The sequence below is a fragment of the Chanos chanos genome, chromosome 9 (assembly GCF_902362185.1).
Source record: "Chanos chanos chromosome 9, fChaCha1.1, whole genome shotgun sequence".
Classification (NCBI taxonomy): domain Eukaryota; kingdom Metazoa; phylum Chordata; class Actinopteri; order Gonorynchiformes; family Chanidae; genus Chanos; species Chanos chanos.
In genome coordinates, this window is record NC_044503.1 from 435817 (window position 1) to 463316 (window position 27500).

Consider the following 27500-nt stretch of genomic DNA (forward strand, 5'->3'; position numbering starts at 1 on the left):
AGGGCAGTGAAACAGTGTGGACTGAGGGCAGTGAAGCAGTGAAACAGTGAAACAGTGTGGACTGAGGGCAGTGAAACAGTGTGGACTGAGGGCAGTGAAGCAGTGAAACAGTGAGGACTGAGGCCAGTGAAACAGTGTGGACTGAGGGCAGTGAAACAGTGTGGACTGAGGGCAGTGAAACAGTGAAACAGTGAGGACTGAGGCCAGTGAAACAGTGTGGACTGAGGGCAGTGAAACAGTGAAACAGTGTGGACTGAGGGCAGTGAAACAGTGAGGACTGAGGGCAGTGAAACAGTGAAACAGTGTGGACTGAGGGCAGTGAAACAGTGAAACAGTGTGGACTGAGGACAGTGAAACAGTGAGGACTGAGGGCAGTGAAACAGTGAGGACTGAGGGCAGTGAAACAGTGTGGACTGAGAGCAGTGAAGCAGTGAAACAGTGAGGACTGAGGGCAGTGAAACAGTGAAACAGTGTGGACTGAGGGCAGTGAAGCAGTGAAACAGTGAGGACTGAGGGCAGTGAAACAGTGAAACAGTGTGGACTGAGGGCAGTGAAACAGTGAAACAGTGTGGACTGAGGGCAGTGAAACAGTGAAACAGTGAGGACTGAGGGCAGTGAAACAGTGAGGACTGAGGGCAGTGAAACAGTGAAACAGTGTGGACTGAGGGCAGTGAAACAGTGAGGACTTAGGGCAGTGAAACAGTGAAACAGTGAGGATTGAGGGCAGTGAAACAGTGTGGACTGAGGGCAGTGAAACAGTGAGGACTGAGGGCAGTGAAACAGTGTGGACTGAAGGCAGTGAAACAGTGTGGACTGAGGGCAGTGAAACAGTGAAACAGTGAGGACTGAGGGCAGTGAAACAGTGAGGACTGAGGGCAGTGAAACAGTGAAACAGTGAGGACTGAGGGCAGTGAAACAGTGAAACAGTGTGGACTGAGGGCAGTGAAACAGTGTGGACTGAGGGCAGTGAAACAGTGAAACAGTGAGGACTGAGGGCAGTGAAACAGTGTGGACTGAGGGCAGTGAAACAGTGTGGACTGAGGGCAGTGAAGCAGTGAAACAGTGAAACAGTGAGGACTGAGGGCAGTGAAACAGTGAGGACTGAGGGCAGTGAAACAGTGAGGACTGAGGGCAGTGAAACAGTGAAACAGTGTGGACTGAGGGCAGTGAAACAGTGTGGACTGAGGGCAGTGAAACAGTGAAACAGTGAGGACTGAGGGCAGTGAAACAGTGTGGACTGAGGACAGTGAAACAGTGTGGACTGAGGGCAGTGAAACAGTGTGGACTGAGGACAGTGAAACAGTGTGGACTGAGGGCAGTGAAACAGTGTGGACTGAGGGCAGTGAAACAGTGAAACAGTGAGGACTGAGGGCAGTGAAACAGTGAGGACTGAGGGCAGTGAAACAGTGAAACAGTGTGGACTGAGGGCAGTGAAGCAGTGAAACAGTGAGGACTGAGGGCAGTGAAACAGTGAAACAGTGTGGACTGAGGGCAGTGAAACAGTGAAACAGTGTGGACTGAGGGCAGTGAAACAGTGAAACAGTGAGGACTGAGGGCAGTGAAACAGTGAGGACTGAGGGCAGTGAAACAGTGAAACAGTGTGGACTGAGGGCAGTGAAACAGTGAGGACTTAGGGCAGTGAAACAGTGAAACAGTGAGGATTGAGGGCAGTGAAACAGTGTGGACTGAGGGCAGTGAAACAGTGAGGACTGAGGGCAGTGAAACAGTGTGGACTGAAGGCAGTGAAACAGTGTGGACTGAGGGCAGTGAAACAGTGAAACAGTGAGGACTGAGGGCAGTGAAACAGTGAGGACTGAGGGCAGTGAAACAGTGAAACAGTGAGGACTGAGGGCAGTGAAACAGTGAAACAGTGTGGACTGAGGGCAGTGAAACAGTGTGGACTGAGGGCAGTGAAACAGTGAAACAGTGAGGACTGAGGGCAGTGAAACAGTGTGGACTGAGGGCAGTGAAACAGTGTGGACTGAGGGCAGTGAAGCAGTGAAACAGTGAAACAGTGAGGACTGAGGGCAGTGAAACAGTGAGGACTGAGGGCAGTGAAACAGTGAGGACTGAGGGCAGTGAAACAGTGAAACAGTGTGGACTGAGGGCAGTGAAACAGTGTGGACTGAGGGCAGTGAAACAGTGAAACAGTGAGGACTGAGGGCAGTGAAACAGTGTGGACTGAGGACAGTGAAACAGTGTGGACTGAGGGCAGTGAAACAGTGTGGACTGAGGACAGTGAAACAGTGTGGACTGAGGGCAGTGAAACAGTGTGGACTGAGGGCAGTGAAACAGTGAAACAGTGAGGACTGAGGGCAGTGAAACAGTGAGGACTGAGGGCAGTGAAACAGTGAAACAGTGTGGACTGAGGACAGTGAAACAGTGAAACAGTGTGGACTGAGGGCAGTGAAACAGTGAAACAGTGTGGACTGAGGGCAGTGAAACAGTGTGGACTGAGGGCAGTGAAACAGTGAGGACTGAGGGCAGTGAAACAGTGTGGACTGAGGGCAGTGAAACAGTGAAACAGTGTGGACTGAGGGCAGTGAAACAGTGTGGACTGAGGGCAGTGAAACAGTGAAACAGTGAGGACTGAGGCCAGTGAAACAGTGTGGACTGAGGGCAGTGAAACAGTGTGGACTGAGGGCAGTGAAACAGTGTGGACTGAGGGCAGTGAAACAGTGAAAGAGTGAGGACTGAGGGCAGTGAAACAGTGAAACAGTGAGGACTGAGGGCAGTGAAACAGTGTGGACTGAGGGCAGTGAAACAGTGAAACAGTGTGGGGTCGATCTGGAGTTGTTGGATTGAGCACTTTTGGAATTGTTTAGCTGCATGATGAGTGTGAGTTTGGGCTTTGAATTTTGATATATGAGTGTGAGTTTGGGCTTTGAATTTTGATATATGAGTGTGAGTTTGGGCTTTGTAGCTGAGAGACAGAGAGTCGCTCTGAGAACTGTTAATGGGAGCTGACTGGGATTAATGGATGTTGACTGGCCCGTGTGGAGCTGCTGAGTGAGGCCCAGTAGGCATGGTACTCGTCAAAGCCAAGACACTCTGTGCTGGTGCCTTGAAACCGGGTTAACCAGCCGTGGTCCCGCCTCAAAGCATCCACCAAAAGATCTGATTGATCTAGACACTGGGTGACCTGAGCTGTCAGTCAAACTCAGCCCACAAGGCAATGCCCGATGCCCATTTCTACCGTTCGCTTCCACGGCAATGATCTGGAGCTGATTATTGGCCGGATTTCCCGTTGGTGCGGTTGTGTTGCTGCAGAGGGTTACATTCAGGCTCTGACATTCTGGATTTGGGTCAAGTTCATCTTGGTAAATGGAGATTAAAGACAAGCGTTTTCCATCTCAGCGTTACTCATGTCTGCATTGTGTCAGCCTCACCAGGACCAGCTGACTGAGGGCTCTGTTTCATTTACTAAAAATAACTCGCTTTTAACGTTGAAGCTTTTCAGTGAAAGTGGATGTAAATTAAAGATGGAGAACTGAATGGAGAGACAGCTACTTTCTCATTGGATATTTTTACATCTCTGACTCTCTCAGACACACCAATCCAGAGAAGATTCATTCAATAATTCAGAGCACAAGGTATGCAGTGTGTATTTTTGAAAAGAAGTACAAGGACAGCATGTGTGTGTGTGAGTGTGTGTGCGTGTGTGTGTGTGTCAGTTTCTTGAAGAGATGTCAGAAGAGGGATCAGACATAATAGATCTGTGTCGGATGAGGGCAAGCTGCACTGTAAATGCTGCATCACCCCAACGCCATTACGTATGTAACACCATTACATATGTAACATATTACATATATGTATGTAACACCATTACGTATGTAACACCATTACGTATGTAACATATTACATATATGTATGTAACACCATTACGTATGTAACACCATTACGTATGTAGCATATTACATATATGTATGTAACACCATTACGTATGTAACACTATTACATATATGTATGTAACACCATTACGTATGTAACATATTACATATATGAATGTAACACCATTACGTATGTAACACCATTACGTATGTAACATATTATATATATGAATGTAACACCATTACGTATGTAACACCATTACGTATGTAACATATTACATATATGAATGTAACACCATTACGTATGTAACACCATTACGTATGTAACATATTACATATATGAATGTAACACCATTACGTATGTAACATATTACATATATGAATGTAACACCATTACGTATGTAACACCATTACGTATGTAACATATTACATATATGAATGTAACACCATTACGTATGTAACATGTTACATATAGGTATGTAACACCATTACATATGTAACATATTACATATATGTATGGAATTGTAAACCATGCTATAAACCATACAGTTACATAAATTTACATTCTGTTTTGTTTTTTTAAAAATGTGTGTAAAGAGAAAAAAAACATTTCAGTGAAATAGTGAAAAGTTGTAATAATATGTATGGGACAGAGGGAAAAAAGAGAAAACAGCTTGATAATAAAAAAAAGCAAAAACAACAAGCAAAAAGACAAACAAAAACAACAGTGATGATTTTCGAGACATCTGATCACATGTGTCTCTTAACGTCCATGATACGTTCTGTGAAAGAGGGCATTATATGATTTGGACGCTGTGTGAACAGTTAAGTAGGTTAACACTGTACAATCAAGACACGTGTATTATAGGTTATATATGTACCGTACCATTATACGCCTGGCAGCGCAGTTAGAAGAGAGATACAGGTGTATTATAGGTTATATATGTACCGTACCATTATACGCCTGGCAGCACAGTTAGAAGAGAGGTACACGTGTTGCGTTTGGGAAGCTGTTGCATTCGCTGCATCTGGCAGCATCCACTACGTCCCGTTCTCCAGTCGGGATTTCTGAACTCTCTTATAACCTTACGGGACCTGGGGCGCATATGTGCCCACATGTTGCCCAAACGGACGTTATGCGGTGCATGGTCGTGTAGGAAAAAAAGTTTCACACTCACTCTTTTGTTTTATTTAGGTTTTCTCCCTAAGTTCTAAGTTTCCTTAAATTCTATTCTGTACTTTAAGTAGTTTATGTCGATTATGTAGTCGGGTCCGCTGTTATGTGGTTTATGTAGTTAGTTATGTGGTTTATGTAGTTAGGTAGGTGTCGGCTATGTAGTTAGTTTTAAAGTTTATGTAATTATCTTGTTAGTTGTAAAGTTTACGTCATTAGTCAAGTAGTTAGCTGTAAAATTTATGTAGTTAAGTAGTTAGTTGTAAAATTTATATAGGTAGTTATGCAGTTAGTTAAGTAGTTAGTTAAGTAGTTAGTTGTAAAGTTTATGTAGTTAGTTAAGTAGTTAGTTGTATATCTTATGTAGTTAGTTAAGTAGTTAGTTGTATATCTTATGTAGGTAGTTAAGTAGTTAGTTGTATATCTTATGTACGTAGTTATGTAAAGACTGTGTAGAGGTACTGTTTTCTTCCTCTCCAAGTGCAAAAAAAGTAAGAGCGGGGGAAATTTGGGAATAATGTTTTAATGCATAATGTAATTTCTCTCGCTCGTTAATGTTTGGAATTGTAGGATATGAATGTATGGAGTGGGAGTTTGATTCAAATAATTACAATCTACACTGTCTACACAATCTTCACCATCTACACAACCTACACAACCTACACAGTCTACACAATCTACACAACCTACACGACCTATATGACCTACACTGTCTACACAACCTACACAACCTACACAATCTACACAACCTACATAGTCTACACAATCTACACAACTTACACAACCCACATGAACTACACAACCTACACCGTCTACACAAGCTTCACAGTCTATTGTGTAGAATTTAATCAAATGTAAATCAAGTAAATCGGGTGAGATAATTTGCTGTAATTTGGTGCCTAATTAAAAAGTATTTCCTCAGCAGTTTTGTGTAAGATTTTCAGGGATTGAAGTGATTTAAGACTCAGATTGAAGTGATTTAAGACTCAGACTCATGCGTTGACATTCGTCTCTTTAAAGTGAAACATGACACAATCCTCTTCTCTTCTGCTTTTCTCCTCCTGCACCCTCTTCCCACAGCACCCTTCACTGGCACCGTTTGGCACATACACACTGTACCAACATGGATGAGCACACACAAACACATGCACACACTCACTCACACACAAACACACACTCTCACACACACAAACACATGCACACACTCACACACGCACAAACACATGCACACACTCACACACACACACTCATGCACACACTCACTCACACACACACTCACTCACTCACTCACACACACACAAACACATGCACACACTCACTCACACACAAACACACACTCACACACACACAAACACATGCACACACTCACTCACACACACACACAAACACAGAGGACTTTGATGTGTAAATGTGTTTTTTTCCCCTCTCTGACAGAGTATGGTGGGTGTTTACATAATGCAGAAAGAGAGAGAGAGAGAGATGGAGAGAAAGACGGAGAGAGACAGAGAGAGAGAAATGGAGGGAGGGAGAGAATGAGAGACTGTCTATCAACACAATTTTTAACTATTTCAAGTAACTTAGGTATTTAGCATTTTTTTAGCAAGCTCTTTTTTCCAGCAGAAGCATACCCAAACAAAAAATATGTGAGTATTTGTATTATCTATTGCATTGGCTATTCTACAGCTTTGTGAATATATAGAAGAGGAAGAAAAAGACAAATAAATGTTTACATGTGAGTAAATAAAGAACCACAAAAAAGAAAGTATAGAATAAGGACACTGATTGTCCTGTCAAACTAGATTAAAGATCAGTGTGTTCCAGAGTGTCTAGATTAAAGATCAGTGTGTTCCAGAGTGTCTAGATTAAAGATCAGTGTGTTCCAGAGTGTCTAGATTAAAGATCAGTGTGTTCCAGAGTGTCTAGATTAAAGATCAGTGTGTTCCACAGTGTCTAGATTAAAGATCAGTGTGTTCCAGAGTGTCTAGATTAAAGATCAGTGTGTTCCAGAGTGTCTAGATTAAAGATCAGTGTGTTCCAGAGTGTCTAGATTAAAGATCAGTGTGTTCCAGAGTGTCTAGATGAAAGATCAGTGTGTTCCAGAGTGTCTTGGCTAGTGATGGTGTGTTGAGTTCTCACCACACTTTACCCTTTAACAAATCCATAACCTCATAACCCCTCAGACAGAGAGACCCAGTGCAGTGGAATGAGAGGGAGTTTGATAATGAACCCTCTCTTTATGTCCTCCCTGTTTGTGCAACAGATTAAACTCTGTGTGTGTGTGCGTGTGCATGTTAGTATTTCTGTGTGTGTTTGTGTATGTTAGTGTGTAAGATGTTACGCCTGTGTGTTCACGTATGTTTTTGTCTTCATGTGTGTATGCGTGTGTGTGTGAGTGCGTGTGTCTGCATGCGTGCATGTGTGTGAGTGTGTGTGTGTATCATATGAAGTGGATCTCTATGTGGGCGCTGTTACAGCATCACCCAGCTGAAGGTGGGTCTCTCTCTCTGTCAGAGAGGGGAAAACAGAGAGATGAGGAGAGAAGAGACAGAGAGAGGGAAACAGAGAGATGAGGAGAGAAGACACAGAGAGGGGAAAACAGAGAGATGAGGAGAGAGGACACAGAGAGAGGGAAACAGAGAGATGAGGAGAGAGGACACAGAGAGGGGAAAACAGAGAGATGAGGAGAGAAGACACAGAGAGGGGAAAACAGAGAGATGAGGAGAGAAGACACAGAGAGGGGAAAACAGAGAGATGAGGAGAGAAGACACAGAGAGGGGAAAACAGAGAGATGAGGAGAGAAGACACAGAGAGGGGAAAACAGAGAGATGAGGAGAGAAGAGACAGAGAGGGGAAAACAGAGAGATGAGGAGAGAAGACACAGAGAGGGGAAAACAGAGAGATGAGGAGAGAAGACACAGAGAGGGGAAAACAGAGAGATGAGGAGAGAGGACACAGAGAGAGGGAAACAGAGAGATGAGGAGAGAGGACACAGAGAGGGGAAAACAGAGAGATGAGGAGAGAGGACACAGAGAGGGGAAGAAAGGATGGCCTTCCCTTGAAATATTTAACCCAGGCTAATTGGAGAGCACTTCCCTATTTCAGGATTTCACAACCTCTGCAGTAGATCAAAGCCTTCATCCGTTCCCCTGAGGGGGGAGAAGGAGAGAGAGAGAGAGAGAGAGAGGGAGAGGGAGAGGGAGAGGGAGAGGGAGAGGGAGAGAGAGAGGGAGAGGGAGAGGTGGAAGTTGAAGAAAAGGGTTTCGACATTTTGAGGAGGAATGAGAGAGAAACAGAGCAAGCTGTGTGTGTGTGTGTGTGTGTGTACGATGAGTTCTGGGTTTCTCTGAAAGCAGTAGGGAAAGGAGGGATGAGAGATTAAAGGATCCCTCTCTCTCCCTGTCTTTCTCTCTCTCTCCCTGTCTTTCTCACTCTCTCGCCCTGTCTGTCTCTCTCTCTCCCTGTCTTTCTCTCTCTCTCCACGTCTGTCCCTCTCTCCCCCTGTCTGTCTCTCTCTCTCCCTGTCTTTCTCTCTCTCTCCCTGTCTTTCTCTCTCTCTCGCCCTGTCTGTCTCTCTCTCTCCCTGTCTTTCTCTCTCTCTCCATGTCTGTCCCTCTCTCTCCCTGTCTGTCTCTCTCTCTCTCTTCCTGTCTGTCCCTCTCTCTCCCTGTCTGTCTCTCTCTCTCCCTGTCTTTCTCTCTCTCTCTCTCCCTGTCTGTCTCTCTCTCCCTGTCTTTCTCTCTCTCTCTCTCCCTGTCTGTCTCTCTCTCCCTGTCTTTCTCTCTCTCTCTTCCTGTCTGTCTCTCTCTCTCCCTGTCTTTCTCTCTCTCTCTCCATGTCTGTCCCTCTCTCTCCCTGTCTGTCTGTCTCTCCCTGTCTGTCTCTCTCTCTCCCTGTCTGTCTCTTTCTCCGTCTCTCTGTTTATTTGAAATGTTTTCAGGGCCAATTCTGTCTCTGTGAGAACAGAGATCTTGTATGTGTAGGCTATGGTGTGGTGTTTTGTGTGTTGTTGTACATGCAGAATGACGCATTAGGGTGGTATATATGTGTTTGTGTGTGTGTGCATGCGTGTGTGTGCGCATGTGTGCTTGTGTATGTGTGTGTGTGTGTGTGTGTGTAGTGTTAAGGTCAGTTGAGTATTTTTATCATGTGCTTCTCATATCCCTTATGAAAGAGATAAATAATTCAATAAATTTAAATAATTAAATGTCTAACTTTAACCATCTCTCACCCTACCTTTCTTTCTTTCTTTCTTCCCCTCTCTCTCTCTCTCTCTCTCTCTCACTTTCTCCATTTTTGAGCTAAATTTAGGCTAGACCTGAGAGGTAGCCAAGAGAGGTTTCCCCTATTTTCAGATCCCTTGAGAGGTCAGAGGTCCCACAGAGAGACAGAAAAAAAACGCCCCTGTTTCACAGACGAACTGCACTTCCTGTCTGAGTGCTTTTCCCCTATCAGTCCCAGTGAAGCGTGAGACTGGAAGCCATGCCCTGATTGGCTAAGGCTTGCTGCGCCCTGATTGGCTTTACCTAAAAAAATGATTTGGGTCAAATTTGGGATTTTTTTTTTTTAATTTCTTCCATTGTTGCTCCAGTCATAGATAGTCACACACATGCACGCACACACACACGCACGCACACACACACACACACATACATGCACACATGCACGCACACACACACGCACATGCACACAAGCGCGCGTGCACACACACACACACACATACACACACAAGCACACACAAGCACACACAGACACACACACACACACACACACAAACATACATCACACACATACATCACACACATATACACACACACACACACACACAAACATACATCACACACATATACACACACACACACACATACACACACAAAGACAACTCCTGCAGAGTCAGTGGCTCCGTCAGCAGAGCCCACATTTGGCTTAACTGGGGATACTGGGGATACTGAGGATACTGGGACTCTACTGGGGGGGCTTTAGGAATTGCAGACTTTTCTGAATAACCCAGTTCCTGTTGTTCCAGGTCGCTACTGGGAAACTGTAGAGTCCACCCCCCACCCCTTCAGTTTAGGACAATGAGACATAAAGCTGAAGGTTTTAAACCGTTCTTACTGCCACAGAGCGAGCAGTCCCACTCCAAATCAGGGACGTTTGACTGCTTTACAAACACCCAGACATCCCTCATTTCTCATCTGCAGATGCTCCATTCTGTCTACTTGTGGTTTATGTGAAAAATGTGGTCCAGTTCCACTCAGTAAATATCAGTGCCGAATATTTCAGTATAGAATATTTCAGTATAGAATATTTTAGTACAGAACATTTCAGTAGAGAATATTTCAGTACAGAATGTTTCAATACAGAAAATGTCACTAGAGAACATTTCAGTACAGAATCTTTCAGTACAGAAAATGTCACTAGAGAACATTTCAGTACAGAATATTTCAGTACAGGATATTTCAGTACAGAATATTTCAGTACAGGATATTTCAGTACAGGATATTTCAGTACAGAATATTTCAGTACAGGATATTTCAGTACAGGATATTTCAGTACAGAGTATTTCAGTACAGGATATTTCAGTAGGGAGCTCAGTGCAGTGAAGGTGTAGGCTGTGTTTTGATTGGAGAGATTATTGGTAGGAGAGTCATAAGGAAGATTTACCATTGACTGCAAACTCAATAACACTCATTAACACATTGGGCAGAGCTGTGAGGTGGTGTGCGTCTGTGTGTGTGTATGTGTGTGTGTGTGCATGTGTTTCCACGTGTGTGTGTGTGTGTGTGTGTGTGTGTGTATGTGTGTGTGTGTTTCCGCGCGTGCGTGTGTGTGTATGTGCTTCTGTGTGTGTGTGTGTATGTGTGTGTGCTTCTGTGTGTGTGTGTCTGTGTGTTTGTGTGTGTCTCCACGCGTGCGTGTGTGTGTATGTGCTTCTGTGTGTGTGTGTGTATGTGTGTGTGCTTCTGTGTGTGTGTGTGTGTGTACAGCCCAAGCAGACAGCATGTTTGATGAGGAGCCTGGCACAGGGGAGGGCACATGAGGAACATTCTCTGCCATGCCTGCCGCCTCTCCACCACTGCCAACTGTGCCAACCGTAACATAGCAACAAACACCAAAACGGAGGGAAAGGCCCCAGGACTACAGTAGGAAAGCAGGGAAAAGATGAACTCCTTCGCACACTCCTGTCCACCACCCGGGTCCGTTCATCCTCATGGCCCAGTACCACAGTACACTCCTGTCCACCACCCGGGTCCGTGCATCCTCATGGCCCAGTACTACAGTACACTCCTGTCCACCACCCGGGTCCGTGCATCCTCATGGCCCAGTACCACAATACACTCCTGTCCACCACCCGGGTCCGTGCATCCTCATGGCCCAGTACCACAATACACTCCTGTCCACCACCCGGGTCCGTGCATCCTCATGGCCCAGTATCACAGTACCGGTGCTGCTGGAAGTCACAGGCATTTAGAATAACAGGTGCCTGTCTTACAGTGTTTGTCATCTCATTACTGTCTCATCATTATCCTAGCACTTCTGCCAATGACTGTGGGGCATAACATGAGAATAGAACTTCATGTGTGGGGATGTCATGTATGTATATATGTGTGTGTGTGTGTGTGTGGGCGTGTCTCCAGATTTAGGAAAACTCACTGTCGTACCTGGAGTCTAAGGATTAGGGTTCGGACTGTGTGTCTGCCTTCGCTGGCGAACTGTCAGGTTTTCTCTCTGCTGTCTGTGGACCAGCAGCTTGTGCTGAGCTCAGAATGACGTTGCCGTGGTGATGTGAACAGTGACAGATGGAGGACTCGGCTGCTGCCGGTGGAGTAATTATCACTCGTTTCAAATATCGACCACAGACGGTCCAAAACTTTATCTGACTGCAGGGCATTGATCATGAACAGAGTGACTGCGGATGAAGCTGGGATCAGGGAGTCGGGGAGTCGGGGAGTCAGGGAGTCGGGGAGCTGTGTTCACAGGCTTTGGCTGTGTGGAGACACGCTGCAGACACACTGAGCCGTGGACACAACACATTAGCACTCAGACTCGCACTGATTCACTGGAACTATCTCCCAGTATTTCCCATGCAAGCTGTGATTGGCTTAGAGGGACTGATGTGGGTGGAGTGTAATAATACACACAGAAGGAAAGCAAAGGCCTCCCACACACACACACACATCACCTAGGGCTGATGCGACCAATCAGCTCTCCCTCTCTCTCTCCTCTGTCTGCTGCCGTAGGTCGTTGATCCAGCCAGCAGGCCTGTGGGTTCTGGCCTTGTGGTCCAGATGATAAACCTCAAACAAGAGCATCCCTCAACACTGAATTAATTTTCAGAACACCTTGACCCGAGGGATCATACAGCCAGTAGTCTGTCTGCAGGTTCACTCGTACAGACACCTTAATACTAGTGCACATCTCGTACCTGATCATACTGAACACACCACATATAACTCAGAGTGAGGCCTGATTCACAGACAGCTCAGAGTGAGGCCTGATTCGCAGATAGCTCAGAGGAATCTGTAATTCTCTTTAATACACAGATATCTGGACAGACAGGTCAAGGAATGGAGAAAAGAAGTGACCTTTCAGGCATGAATCATGCTGTAATGTGATGAGTTATCTGAGGGTACAGACCTGTTTCTCTTTGTGTTTTGTATCTGTCACTATCAGGACAAAGTCATATTGCTTTTCACTCTTCTGCCACCAGTGATGGATGTGTTTCACACAGTAGTTTGTGGTGTCCCGTTTAAAGCAAGCTGTGTTAGTATGTTTGAGTTCCCACCCACACCAGTTCAGCCAGAGTTCAGCAGGGGGTTGTCTGTAATCAGAAACCATAAGCTCTTCTGTCGCATGTTTTAATGAAGCAGAAGCGCCTGAGGAAGCCTACCACCAACTTCTCTACATCACCAACTTCTCCACCTACACCCCCCAAACACCCTTACATAACACCAACTTTTCCATCTACACCCACCACCCTCTCACAACACCAACTTCTCCACCCACCCCCCCAAACACCCTCACATACCAACTTCTCCACCTACCCCCACCAAACACCCTCTCACATCACCAACTTCTCCACCTACACCCACCACCCTCACACAACACCAACTTCTCCACCCATACCCACCAAACAGCCTCACAGAACACCAACTTCTCCACCTATACCCTCCAAACACCTCCACACATTTCTTGCCAAACAGTTCTGTGTGATGTAGAACAGTTCTGTGTAATGTAGAACAGTACAGTGTAATGTAGAACAGATTTGTGTGATGTAGAACAGTACTGTGTAATGTAGAACAGTTCTGTGTAATGTAGAACAGTACAGTGTAATGTAGAACAGATTTGTGTGATGTAGAACAGTACTGTGTAATGTAGAACAGTTCTGTGTGACATAGAACAGTTCTGTGTGATATAGAACAGTTCTGTGTGATGTAGAACAGTACTGTGTGATACTGAACAGTACTGTGTGATATAGAACAGTACTGTGTAATATAGAACAGTTCTGTGTGATGTAGAACAGTACTGTGTGATATAGAACAGTACTGTGTGATATAGAACAGTTCTGTGTAATGTAGAACAGTTCTGTGTGATATAGAACAGTTCTGTGTGATGTAGAACAGTACTGTGTGATATAGAACAGTACTGTGTGATATAGAACAGTTCTGTGTAATGTAGAACAGTTCTGTGTTATGTAGAACAGTACTGTGTGATATAGAACAGTTCTGTGTGATGTAGAACAGTACTGTGTGATATAGAACAGTACTGTGTGATATAGAACAGTTCTGTGTAATGTAGAACAGTTCTGTGTTATGTAGAACAGTACTGTGTAATGTAGAACAGTTCTGTGTGACATAGAACAGTTCTGTGTGATATAGAACAGTTCTGTGTGATGTAGAACAGTACTGTGTGATACTGAACAGTACTGTGTGATATAGAACAGTACTGTGTAATATAGAACAGTTCTGTGTGATGTAGAACAGTACTGTGTGATAAAGAACAGTACTGTGTGATATAGAACAGTACTGTGTAATATAGAACAGTTCTGTGTGATATAGAACAGTACTGTGTGATATAGAACAGTTCTGTGTGATGTAGAACAGTGCTGTGTGATATAGAACAGTTCTGTGTGATGTAGAAGAGTACTGTGTGATATAGAACAGTACTGTGTAATAAAGAACAGTTCTGTGTGATATAGAACAGTACTGTGTGATGTAGAACAGTTCTGTGTGATATTGAACAGTACTGTGTAATAAAGAACAGTTCTGTGTGATATAGAACAGTTCTGTGTAATGTAGAACAGTTCTGTGTGATGTAGAACAGTTCTGTGTGATGTAGAAGAGTACTGTGTGATATAGAACAGTACTGTGTAATATAGAACAGTTCTGTGTGATATAGAACAGTTCTGTGTGATGTAGAACAGTACTGTGTGATATAGAACAGTTCTGTGTGATGTAGAAGAGTACTGTGTGATATAGAACAGTACTGTGTAATAAAGAACAGTTCTGTGTGATATAGAACAGTACTGTGTGATGTAGAACAGTTCTGTGTGATATTGAACAGTACTGTGTAATAAAGAACAGTACTGTGTGATATAGAACAGTACTGTGTAATAAAGAACAGTTCTGTGTAATGTAGAACAGTTCTGTGTGATAAAGAACAGTTCTGTGTGATATAGAACAGTACTGTGTGATATAGAACAGTTCTGTGTAATGTAGAACAGTTCTGTGTGATGTAGAACAGTTCTGTGTAATGTAGAACAGTTCTGTGTGATGTAGAACAGTTCTGTGTAATGTAGAACAGTACTGTGTGATAAAGAACAGTACTGTGTGATATAGAACAGTACTGTGTAATATAGAACAGTTCTGTGTGATATAGAACAGTTCTGTGTGATGTAGAACAGTGCTGTGTGATATAGAACAGTTCTGTGTGATGTAGAAGAGTACTGTGTGATATAGAACAGTTCTGTGTGATATAGAACAATTCTGTGTGATATAGAACAGTTCTGTGTGACGTAGAACAGTACTGTGTGATGTAGAACAGTTCTGTGTGATGTAGAACAGTTCTGTGTAATGTAGAACAGTTCTGTGTGATGTAGAACAGTACTGTGTGATATAGAACAGTTCTGTGTGATATAGAACAGTACTGTGTAATGTAGAACAGTTCTGTGTGATGTAGAACAGTACTGTGTGATATAGAAAAGTTCTGTGTGATATAGAACCGTACTGTGTGATATAGAACAGTTCTGTGTGATATAGAACAGTACTGTGTGATACTTAACAGTTCTGTGTGATGTAGAACAGTTCTGTGTGATGTAGAACAGTACTGTATAATGTAGAACAGTTCTGTGTGATGTAGAACAGTACTGTGTAATGTAGAACAGTACTGTGTGATATAGAACAGTACTGTGTGATATAGAACAGTTCTGTGTGATGTAGAACAGTACTGTGTGATATAGAACAGTACTGTTTGATATTGAGCAGTTCTGTGTAATTTATAGTGTGTGTATGTGTATGTGTATGTGCGTGTGCGCGTGCATGTGTGTGTGTGTGTCCGTCTGTGTGTCTGTCTGTGTGTCCGTCTGTGTGTTTGCGCGTGAAGGTGTGTGTGTGTGCGCGCGCGTGTGTGTGTGCACGTGTCCGTGTGTGTCCGTGTGTGTCCGTGTGTGTGTGTGTGTGTGTGTGTGTGTGTGGTGATGATGAAAAATGCATTAGCTGAATGCAGAGAGCACTTGTCCTCTTTCCTGTTGAGGGACAGAATTATTTTATTAGAATTCTCCGATACCCTTGAAAGACCTGCCCATCTGCCCCATTCAGATATGGCATAGAAACAAGCACGAGCTACAGTGACTCATCCCTCACTCTCTCTCTCTCTTTTTATCTATCTATCCATCTGTCTATCTGTCTCTCTCTCTCTCTCTCTCTCTCTTGTTTTCTTTTAAAATCGTAATGGAGACTGTTTATTAACAGTCAGGACACTGTAAGAGCTTTCACATTATGCACATGTCAAACCTGAAAGAAAAGCGCATCTCTCCCTCTTGTGTTCCTTCTCTCACACACCATCTCTTCTCGCATATCTCCCATCCTGAAAACAGTGCACACCCACAGTGTTACGCCCCAAATTACCCTCAGTCGCACATGAGAGAAAATCAAAGTGTGATGTCTCTACTAGCTACTGAGTGCCTGAAAGCCTCATCACCTCTAAGCAGGACTGTGTATGTGTGTGTGTGTGTGTGTGTGTGTGTGTGTGTGTATGTGTGTGTGTGTGTGTGTGTGCGTATGTGTGTGTGTGTATGTGTGTACGCGTGTGTGTGTGTGTGTGTGTCTGTGTTTGTGTGTGTGTGTCTGTGTGTGTGTGTGTGTGTGTGTCCTGGGAACCAGGCATCAGAAGCATCTTGGGTTACCCGCTTTCTGTTACTGCGCCCGCCCGGGGGGCACTACTGCCCTGCCCTGTCTCTTGCCCCTGCAAGCGATTCAGAAACACACACCCAAACACCACAATAGGCTTCGGTTACCTGCCCCCGCTGGCTGATGGGGGGAGCAGATACGTTTGTTTCTCTGCTTGTATCTTTTATCAGAGACCGGGGACCTCTGGCTGGGAGCCCTGTCAGGAACACACTGCATGCATTGTCTTCAGTCTTGTCATGACAAGAGTCAAGTTACAACCAGAGCAAGCTGTCCTTTGGTACATTACATACACACACACTCACACATGCACACACGCACACACACACACACTCACACACACACTCACACACGCACACATGCACATGCACACACACGCACACGCAGACACACACACACACTCGTGCACATGCACATGCAGGTACACATGCGCATGCACACACGCATGCACACACACGCGCGCATACACACGCACACACACACGAGTATACATGGACAGTGCTGATATTTTGTGGTGTGATGGGCAGAGACAGAGCAGAAAAAGGACATTGCACTTGTCTTTTATGTTGATTTCTTTCTGCCTGCACACGCTTGGGATGAGCCCACACAGGACCAGTCTCTCTGATTAAAACGCAAGAAACATCATTAAAGAAAATGTAAGAATCTACTCTCTATGTTGAGAGATGAGTTTGGGTTTCCAGTTTCTGGCCAGACATATAAGGGCGGTACTGGTGTTGGGTTATAAAGGGAGTATTGGTAGATTGTGTTGGATTATAAAGAGAGTACTGGTAGATTGTGTTGGATTATAAAGAGAGTACTGGTAGATTGTGTTGGATTATAAAGGGAGTATTGGTAGACTGTGTTGGATTATAAAGAGAGTACTGGTAGATTGTGTTGGGTTATAAAAGGAGTATTGGTAGATTGTGTTGGATTATAAAGAGAGTACTGGTAGATTGCGTTGGATTATAAAGGGAGTATTGGTAGACTGTGTTGGATTATAAAGAGAGTACTGGTAGATTGCGTTGGATTATAAAGGGAGTATTGGTAGATTGTGTTGGATTATAAAGAGAGTACTGGTAGATTGTGTTGGGTTATAAAAGGAGTATTGGTAGATTGTGTTGGATTATAAAGAGAGTACTGGTAGATTGTGTTGGATTATAAAGAGAGTACTGGTAGATTGTGTTGGATTATAAAGGGAGTACTGGTATGATATGTTAGTGTGTCTCTGTGCATTCTGTTATACACATAATCTTGTTAATCTGATAAACAGCAGTGAAATTCTCTATGTTGTAACTGAGGGGACTGATCACACAAAGCAGATGGATGAAAACGTTAATTTCAAAAGCATAATCTTTAATCAAAAAGCCTCACATTTTCTCTCTCTGTAAATCAAAACTCTGTCGACTTCAGTGCGTAGAGGACAGCCTCATTTAGTCAGAGCTCTGAATGGTACTCCATCACTGAATTACTGTATCACTTCATCACTGCATCACTGTATCACTGCATCACTGCATCACTGAATCACTGTATCACTGAATCACTGTATCACTGTATCACTCCATCACTGTATCACTGTATCACTGCATCACTGTATCACTGTGTCACTGTGTCACTGTATCACTGCATCACTGTATCCCTGTATTGCGGCACCATTGTAACATTGTATCATTGTATCGCTGCATTACTGTGTTTCTGTATCTGGACTGATGCAGGTTTCAACAGAGTCCACTTTGTGCTCTGCAACAATGCAAAATCAGCTCTCACACAGAAACTGGGTGAATGTGGTTGCTAAGGAGTCTGAAATGACTGGTCTCTACCAGACGTAGGTAGTGGATAGAGTGGACTGAGATCGACTATAGAATGTTTATAGTGGATAGAGTGGACTGAGGTTGACTATAGAATGTTTATAGTGGATAGAGTGGACTGAGGTTGACTATAGAATGTTTATAGTGGATAGAGTGGACTGAGGTTGACTATAGAATGTTTATAGTGGATAGAGTGGACTGAGGTTGACTATAGAATGTTTATAGTGAATAGAGGGGACTGAGGTTGACTATAGAATGTTTATAGTGAACAGAGTGGACTGAGGTTGACTATAGAATGTTTATAGTGGATAGAGTGGACTGAGTTCAGTTATAGAATGTTTATAGTGAATAGAGTGGACTGAGGTTGACTATAGAATGTTTATAGTGGATAGAGTGGACTGAGGTTGACTATAGAATGTTTATAGTGGATAGAGTGGACTGAGTTCAGTTATAGGATGTTTATAGTGGATAGAGTGGACTGAGGTTGACTATAGAATGTTTATAGTGGATAGAGTGGACTGAGGTCGACTATAGAATGTTTATAGTGGATAGAGGGGACTGAGGTCAGTTATAGGATGTTTATAGTGAACAGAGTGGACTGAGGTTGACTATAGAATGTTTATAGTGGATAGAGTGGACTGAGGTTGACTATAGAATGTTTATAGTGGATAGAGTGGACTGAGGTTGACTATAGAATGTTTATAGTGGATAGAGTGGACTGAGGTCGACTATAGAATGTTTATAGTGAATAGAGGGGACTGAGGTCGACTATAGAATGTTTATAGTGGATAGAGTGGACTGAGTTCAGTTATAGAATGTTTATAGTGGATAGAGTGGACTGAGGTTGACTATAGAATGTTTATAGTGGATAGAGTGGACTGAGGTTGACTATAGAATGTTTATAGTGGATAGAGGGGACTGAGGTCGACTATAGAATGTTTATAGTGGATAGAGTGGACTGAGGTTGACTATAGAATGTTTATAGTGAACAGAGTGGACTGAGGTTGACTATAGAATGTTTATAGTGGATAGAGTGGACTGAGGTTGACTATAGAATGTTTATAGTGGATAGAGTGGACTGAGGTCGACTATAGAATGTTTATAGTGAATAGAGGGGACTGAGGTCGACTATAGAATGTTTATAGTGAACAGAGTGGACTGAGGTTGACTATAGAATGTTTATAGTGGATAGAGGGGACTGAGATCAGTTATAGGATGTTTATAGTGGATAGAGTGGGGGAATCAGTCATCTACCTTGACTCTTATCTGATATTCACCATATCTTCCTTTGACTTATTCACCAACACAGTGAGTATTTTGAAGGTGAGAGAGAGTTGATCCTTGCCACTAAATTGTGTTTTTAGTGGAAGTGTGTGTTTGACTGTGTGTGTGTCTTTGTCTGTGTGTCTATGTGTGTCTTTGTTTGTGTCTATGTGTCTGGGTAGAATATAAAAACAATTAACAGTTGCCCACACAAAACTCAAAGATCTCTGTGCTGTGTCTCACCTGTTGTTATAGTGGAGAGTGATAACTGGCTTACTATAGAAATGACATTTTGAAAGGATATTACTGTTCCTATTACAATAGTCAGAATTTTCAATAATCAGATATGGATTAGAATCACATGGCACAGATAAGATAAGATAAGATAAGATAAGATAACATTTTATTGATCCCCTGGTGGGGAAATTTAGAATCTCTCTCTCTCTCTCTCTCTCTTTCTCTCTTGTTCTCTGCCTCACACTGTGGGATTTTGAGATCTAAACAGACTGAAACATGGAAATGTAATTAAGTGCAGAAAAGTAGATGCCAAGGGAAGAAAACTTTGTACCTTTCTCTCACCCCCCCTCTTTCTCTCTCTTTCTCTTTCTCTTTCTCTCTCTCTCTCTCTCTCTCTCTCTCTCTCTTTGTCTCTCTCTGTCTGTCTCTCTCTCTCTCTCTCTCTCTCTTTGTCTCTCTCTCTCTCTTTCTGTCTCTCTGTCTCTTTCTGTCTCTGTTCAGTCACAATAATGTCCAAAACATTGAAACAATAACATTATCCAATAATGACAAAATGAGGAAGGTAATGTTCACACACACACACACACACACACACTCAAAACCTTACATGCAGCCAGGTTTCAGGCCTGTGACACTGTTTCTCTCTTTCCCTCACACACACATTTATCATGGTCCTGTGGAGGGTGCTAATTACTCCCTGTTCCAGACAAACAGAGGAGAGGAGAAAGAGAGTGTCTCCCCGTGAGCAACAGAACAGTCACTCCAGGCCCTTCCAATGCTAAACAAAATGCTGTTTGTTTAATTTTTCACAAACTTTTGTTCATGCCATGTGAGAGCGTTTGTGAGACTGATATGTTGAGGTTTCATTTAAGGGAAACTGTGTGTGTGTGTGTGTGTGTGTCCAGCTGTGGGTCCTGCCGTCTGCCTGACACAAAGAACAATAAACGCGTTCCACATGGAGAATGTGTGAGTGTGTGTGTGTGTGTGTGTGTGTTCCACATGACGAGCGTTTGGTGGTGGGGGGTGGGGGGTCCAGATGTGACATGGGGAAATCGCTTCCAGACCCGAACACTGCACAAAAGGAGCCATTTTCAGACATGTCAGTGTTCACATAAACACGCCGTGTCTCACACACTCCATCAGAAATACACACACATAATCTTGTGTGTGTGTGTGTGTGTGTGTGTGTGTGTCTGTGTGTCTGTGTCTGTGTGTGTGTGTGTGCAGCATGCAGTGTAAAGTCATGAATCTGTCTCAGTCAGTGGTTTGGGGGTTGTGATGTCCTCTGCTGTGTGGATGCTTCCTGTCTGTGCTGTACCTTCAAACACAGGCTGTGTTACACAAACAGTTCTGCCTCTGAGGAGCTGCTCTCAGGCGGCACTGACCAGACCCTGAGTCGCAGACAGACCAGTAAATCACACACTGTCAGGCCCACTGGGAGGCCACCAGCCCACTGGAAAAGTTCACATCCATGTCTCCCCCTCTCCAAACACACCCAATACAAACAGTTTGTGTGATGAACTGAGATCTCCAGAGGACTGTGGTGGTCGACTCCCCCAGAAGAGCTTCAAAGTTCTGTCTACCCCTTCAGCTCCTGCAGCCGTGACAGCGGAGTGGCCTCCATGTGCTCCTGGCTCTTTTGGAGAGCCTGTCATTGACAAATAGCTATGGTGTGTTTGAGAACGGAAGAAAGAGAGATTCACAGCAAAGAAATGGCTCTTGATTTTTCCCAGTGTCAAATATCCGTTCATCCCTGCGCTGTTACAGTTACTCACTAGAGGGCGCTGTATTCATGCCATCCCAAGCATTTACTCCTGCAAGTGTGGACGACAGAAACTCAGGAAATATTCATAGAAATGACAGTTAAATCATGTTTAACAGCTCCTGAGTTTTCTGTGAAGAATTTGGGAATCTGAGAGTTTTGTGTATGGGGGAACTTTCCAGAGAATGTGAAATTAAAAGGAAATTAACATCTGTTTACTTGAGGCACAAGGCCTTTGGATTGTATGTAGTCTCCTGAGTGCTGATCTCAGGTCAGTTATGAGAATTCTGATGTCAGAGTTCTGTCAGTAAGACCTGAGAGTAGCTGGTGTGGGAGGAGTTTGGTTGAACCAATGAGGTTGTGGCTTGGCTCACACATTGTTTTGATTGGTGCTCGTCTAACCATGAACACTGGCATTTTCTACAGACACTTTCCTACTGCCACTGACATCCTCCCTCATCCCTCGTTCATCCAACATCGCTGTGCTGTTCTCCTCTCCCACTCAAAACCAGATGTGATTTTTCCTGAGGTGGCGAAAGCTGAACGCTGACACACAGTGACTGATTTTAAACAGGCTGAGGTGTTGGTCCTATTATAGAGCACATCACCCTGAACCACCAGCACCAATACAGACTGATTCATTTAGGAGAGAGAGAGAGAGAGAGAGAGGGAAGGAGACAAGAAGAGAGAGGCAGAGAGAGGGGGGAGAGAGAGAGAGAAAAGGAGAGACAGAAAGAGAGGGAGAAGGAGAAAGAGAGAAAAAGAGAGACAGAAAGAGAGGGAGAAGGAGAGAGAGAGGGAGAGAGTTGATAGAATATGGTTTTTTAAAGGGCAGTGCTGCAGATAGGCAGAGCAGAGTTATGTTGGAGATGCAGAAATAGAGATCAGGGGAGGACAAAGGAAACATTGATCAGTATCGATCAGCATTGATCGGCATTGATCAGCATTGATCAGTATCGATCAGCATTGATCAGCATTGATCAGCATCGATCAGCATTGATTCGTATTGGTCAGTATTGATCAGTATCGATCAGCATTGATTCGTATTGATCAGTATTGATCGGTATCTACCAGTAGGGCAGATCAGAGTTAAGACTGATGAGTCGTGAGACTTCACATGACAGATCAGACGGAGTCAAGTCTCAATTATTACAGATTAACAGACCCAGTCAGTTACTCCAGATTAACGGTCATCTGGTACCAAACCAACACACGCATGCATGCACACGTACACACACGTACATGTCCTCCCTGTGTGGAGTTTGTGTGTTCTGCCCATGTTTGTGTGGGGTTTCTCCCTGGTGCTCTTGTCACAGACATGCGTGTTAGACATCGTGTGCTCCTGCCATTGCCTCTAACCAAAGCATAGGCCCAGATGTGGAGCTGGTGCCGTGTGACTGTCTGCTCCTGATGAGCCGTGGGTTCGCATGAGTGAAAGACAGAGGACACATTTCCCAGTGGGGATCAATGACATGTAACTCCACTTCACCATCACACTACCTCAAAAAAACAAGTGCTCAAAAACACACTGATAGACAGAAACAGTGCTGAGGGTGTGTGTCTGAGCTGCAGTGGATTAACTGGTGTTGTGTGAGTGTGGGACTCTCTCCTGGGGGATTGAACTCTGGGACAGATCTGAGTCATGACAGGCAGAGGTTCTATTTGGATTTAAATGACCCACAACCGAAACCTCATTTCACCTGAATCACCAGAGAATCAGAGGCTTCTATGCCACCCTGCCCCGTACCCTAGCCCCTCAGCCTAACCTCAACCATCACAACTAAATGCCTAACCCTAACCCTAACCCCAAAACCAAGTCTTAACCCTCAAACACAACCTTTGAACACACACGCGCGCGCACAGACACACACACACACACACACACACAGAGCTTAGTGTACCAATGTGACCACAGAAAGTCTCTCACTGATTTAACGTGTTGTCATTCAGTGTGTCTCGGTAGGAGATGTTAATTATATCATTGGATTGTTTCTTCCCTCAGTACGCTCAAGGCCTGATCCTTTCCTCTTGCTCAACTCTTATACTGTAGACTAATGGGAATCTGTGTGTGTCCTTGTGTTTTCTGTCTCTGTAGATTCTCACAGGGCGAGTACACAGTGGAGGTGACAATAAATGATTATCTTGACGTCTACTGCCCACACTACGAGGATCCTCATCGGATTCCTCAGGAGCGGATGGAGAGATACATCCTTTTCATGGTCAACTATGACGGTTACACCACCTGTGACCACCGCATGAAGGGGTTCAAACGCTGGGAGTGTAACCGGCCTCTCAGCCCAAACGGGCCCCTCAAGTTCTCTGAGAAGTTCCAACTCTTCACGCCCTTCTCCCTCGGCTTTGAGTTCCGCCCAGGGCATGAGTACTACTACATCTGTGAGTATCTGTCCGTCAAGCACCTTTCCACCAATCAGAGATCAGCATCTCTCAGTCAGCCAGATATGTTATACCAGTGCACTGCGCAAAGAGGTTGTGAGCAAATTTCCCAAAGTAAAAATTCTTGGAGCTGCACATAGGTCATTTTACGTCCATTTACAGTGTTGCCCATAAATGGATTTAAGCTGCTGTGTGTGAGTATGGAAACACTGCAGGGTGTTAATTCAATCAATACTCAGTCAAGTCACAGAGGACTCTGATTCTCCTCTTGGACAAGCCTGAGTCTCTGGACTGATCTGGTATCAGATGAACGACAAAAACCCCATCAGGTCAGAAACCCCATCAGGTCAAAAACTACCCCAGGTCAAAAAGCACCCTGGAGGAACTTACACACACACACACACACACACACGCACACTTACACACACACACACACACACTCATGCGCGTGCACATACACACACACACACACACACACACACACACACACACACATACACACACACACACACACACACACACACACACACACACACACACACACACACTCATGCGCGTGCACATACACACACACACACACACACACACACACACACACACACACACACACACATACACACACACACACACACACACATACACACACACACACACACATACACACACACACACACACACACACACACACACACACACACACACACACTCATGCGCGTGCACATACACACACACACACACACACACACACACACACCAGCTTAACAGCACCTAGTAATCAGCAGCACTTGAACCAAAACTTCATTCATTCTTACAGATGTGAGATTTCAGCCTGACCTGTCTGTATGCTGGATCTGCTTTTGTGCCAGGACTGCAGCTCTGGTTGAGTGTGTGTGTGTGTGTGTGTGTGTGTGTGTGTGTATATGTGTGTGTGTGTGTATGCATTTGTGCGTGCATATGCGTGCGTGTGTGTGTGTGTGTGAATTTGTGACTGTGTATGTTTGAGTTTGAGCCATGCCACTGGTTGTGAGAGTGCCCAGGTTAACATTACCATGTTTATGAGCAGAGTGTTTTGGAGTTCTCTTTTAGTGAACAAACCTGATGACAGCTACCGTTTTTGTACTGACTACTGCAAAGTTAACGCAATCACGAAGCCAGATCATTTCCCCTTGCCTCACACTGACAACTCCGTGGACAGAGTTGGATCTGCCAACTTCGTCAGTAAATTGGATTTGCTGAAGGGGTATTGGCAGGTTCCTCTGAGCACTCGTGCTAAGGAGATATCGGCATTTTTAACCCCAGACTCTTTCCTAAATAAAGGGTCATGGCGTTCGGGATGCGTAATGCCCCTGCTACGTTCCAGCGGCTTGTCAATATAGTGTTGTCAGGACTCGTTGGATGCGAAGCTTACCTTAATGACGTCATGATTTGTAGTTGGTCTTGGTCTTAGCATTTAGTCCAAATTCGAGATCTCTTCCAGCGTTTGTCAAAGGCCAATCTAATGATCAATTTGGCAAAGTGGAGCTTAATACTACAACCATTCGAACTCGAGATTAGACACATTCGTGGCAAAGATAATTTGGTTGCTGATGCACTCTCTCCTGTTGCTGATGAATTTGGCCCATCTTAAACTTAATTATAGGTTTCATCACCTATACTGCTTATATGAAATATAAGTAATCTATATATGTTTATACCTTACCTAGAATATTTATATTTGAAATGTGTATGTGTGTTCCCATGGCAGAGTAGTGAAATGACTGCACAGAAAGAGGATATCTGAGTTAGTTACCGTCTACTCAGTTCTAGTTACAGCCCTTCGGTGTAAACTGATAGCTCTTTATTTTTAAATGCATAAATGCATCTTATGGAGACTGGAGTCACCATCTTGGTAGGTGTCACAGTTACCTGTCTTGCTCACCTGAGCACTGTCTGTTCTTCACTATAAGAGGAACCCAGCCAGGCTTTAAGTCTAGAGCAGTTTATCCGGTGGCAACTATCACCTTTGAGTCAGGCTCAAAGGTAATAGATGTGGAGATTAATGGGGTTTTTTTTCGGTGCTTTTGAATTTCCAATAAAAGCCCTAAACATTGAGCCAAACTCTGTCTGTGTCCCCTGTATGCTGCGGTTGGTGTGGCCAGCTGTGACAGCGTTCATCCACCCCTGTTCCATACCGACGCTTTAGAGCACAAAGAACAGACGAGAAACTGACTTCAGGTTTTTCTAAAGTTGTTTCCTGTGAGTAGTTTCGTAGAAGAGTATAAGTGCAGTTTATTGGTCGTAGTGAGATCAGGAGTTTGGGTTTGAGTTTTGTGGAGATCAGGAATTTGGTTTTGAGTTTTGTGGAGATCAGGAGTTTGGGTTTGAGATGGTTCGACCTTCATCTGTGTGTATGCAGAGAGGCTGTGATGAGAATGTCAGTCTGCCCTGAGCCAAGCACTGTTATTAGCCAGGCCTTTTTATCCCGCGGCAGATCACTACAAACTGCGTTACCGGCCAAGCCAAGCGGAACACCTCAGATTATGCTGATTGGTCAAATCATATTTAGCAGAGGGGGACTGAAGGGGGTAATTGCGTTGTGGCCGCTGGGCCGTTGGTCATTTCGGACAGGAACAGATAAAAGCCATTAACCTGAAAGGAGCTCTGCCGTGGGGCCGTCTCTCTGACAACCCTGACACCTCTCCCCCGGAACCTCCCCGCCCCGGGCACTCTCCGCCCATCCCTCAAGGTCGCTCTGTACCCCCCCCCCAAAACTGTCTTTGTCTGTGCGCGTACGTGTGCAATGAAAGGTGTGTGTCTGTGTCCTTTGGCCTGATAAAAGGAGCTCCCACTGGGTATAGACACACACACACACACACACACACACACACACACTCACACACACTCACACACACACACACACTCACACACACTCACACACACACACACGCACACACACACTCACACACACACACACATGCACACACACACTCACACACACACACACACACACACACACACACGCACACACACGCACACACACACACACACACACACACTCACACACACTCACACACACACACACACACACACACTCACACACACTCACACGCACACACACACTCACACACACACACACACGCACACACACACTCACACACACACACACACACACACACAGGACAGACCTCCACATGCATTAATGAGGCAATTCCACAGTGTTTTGTTTTTCTTTTTTTCGTCCTCTCTCTCTTTCTCTCTTTCTTTCTCTCTCTGCCTGTCTCTCTTTCTCTCTGTCTTTCTCTCTCTGCCTCTCTCTCTTTCACTCTGTCTTTCTTTCTCTGCCTGTCTCTCTTTCCCTCTGTCTTTCTCTGTCTGCCTCTCTCTCTTTCTCTCTGTCTTTCTCTCTCTACCTGTCTCTCCTTCTCTCTGTCTTTCTCTCTTTTGCCATCACTTCTTTTTCTTAGAAACTGAAGAGAATTGGAGGTTAAAGTGGAGTTGAGTGGAGGCGAGAGAGGGAGAGCGACTCAGTGTGTGTTTGATGTTAAATGCACTCATTTAGACAGATGATGTGATTATCTCTGACTGCTCCACCGGGCGTGTCCCCGCTCAGTGTTTGCCCAACAGACGAGACACACACTCCACTGCTCTCAGCAC

At 44.5% G+C, this 27500-nt stretch overlaps 1 protein-coding gene across 1 annotated transcript in view; it reads left to right on the forward strand.

The window, feature by feature from the left end:
- The window catches only part of efna2b (ephrin-A2b), a 90572-nt gene that overhangs the window by 52478 nt on the left and 10594 nt on the right, over positions 1–27500 (forward strand). The window contains exon 2 of the mRNA XM_030784979.1: positions 23569–23867. Within this exon, the coding sequence (XP_030640839.1) occupies positions 23569–23867 (299 nt within the window). The remainder of the gene's footprint in view (positions 1–23568; positions 23868–27500) is intronic.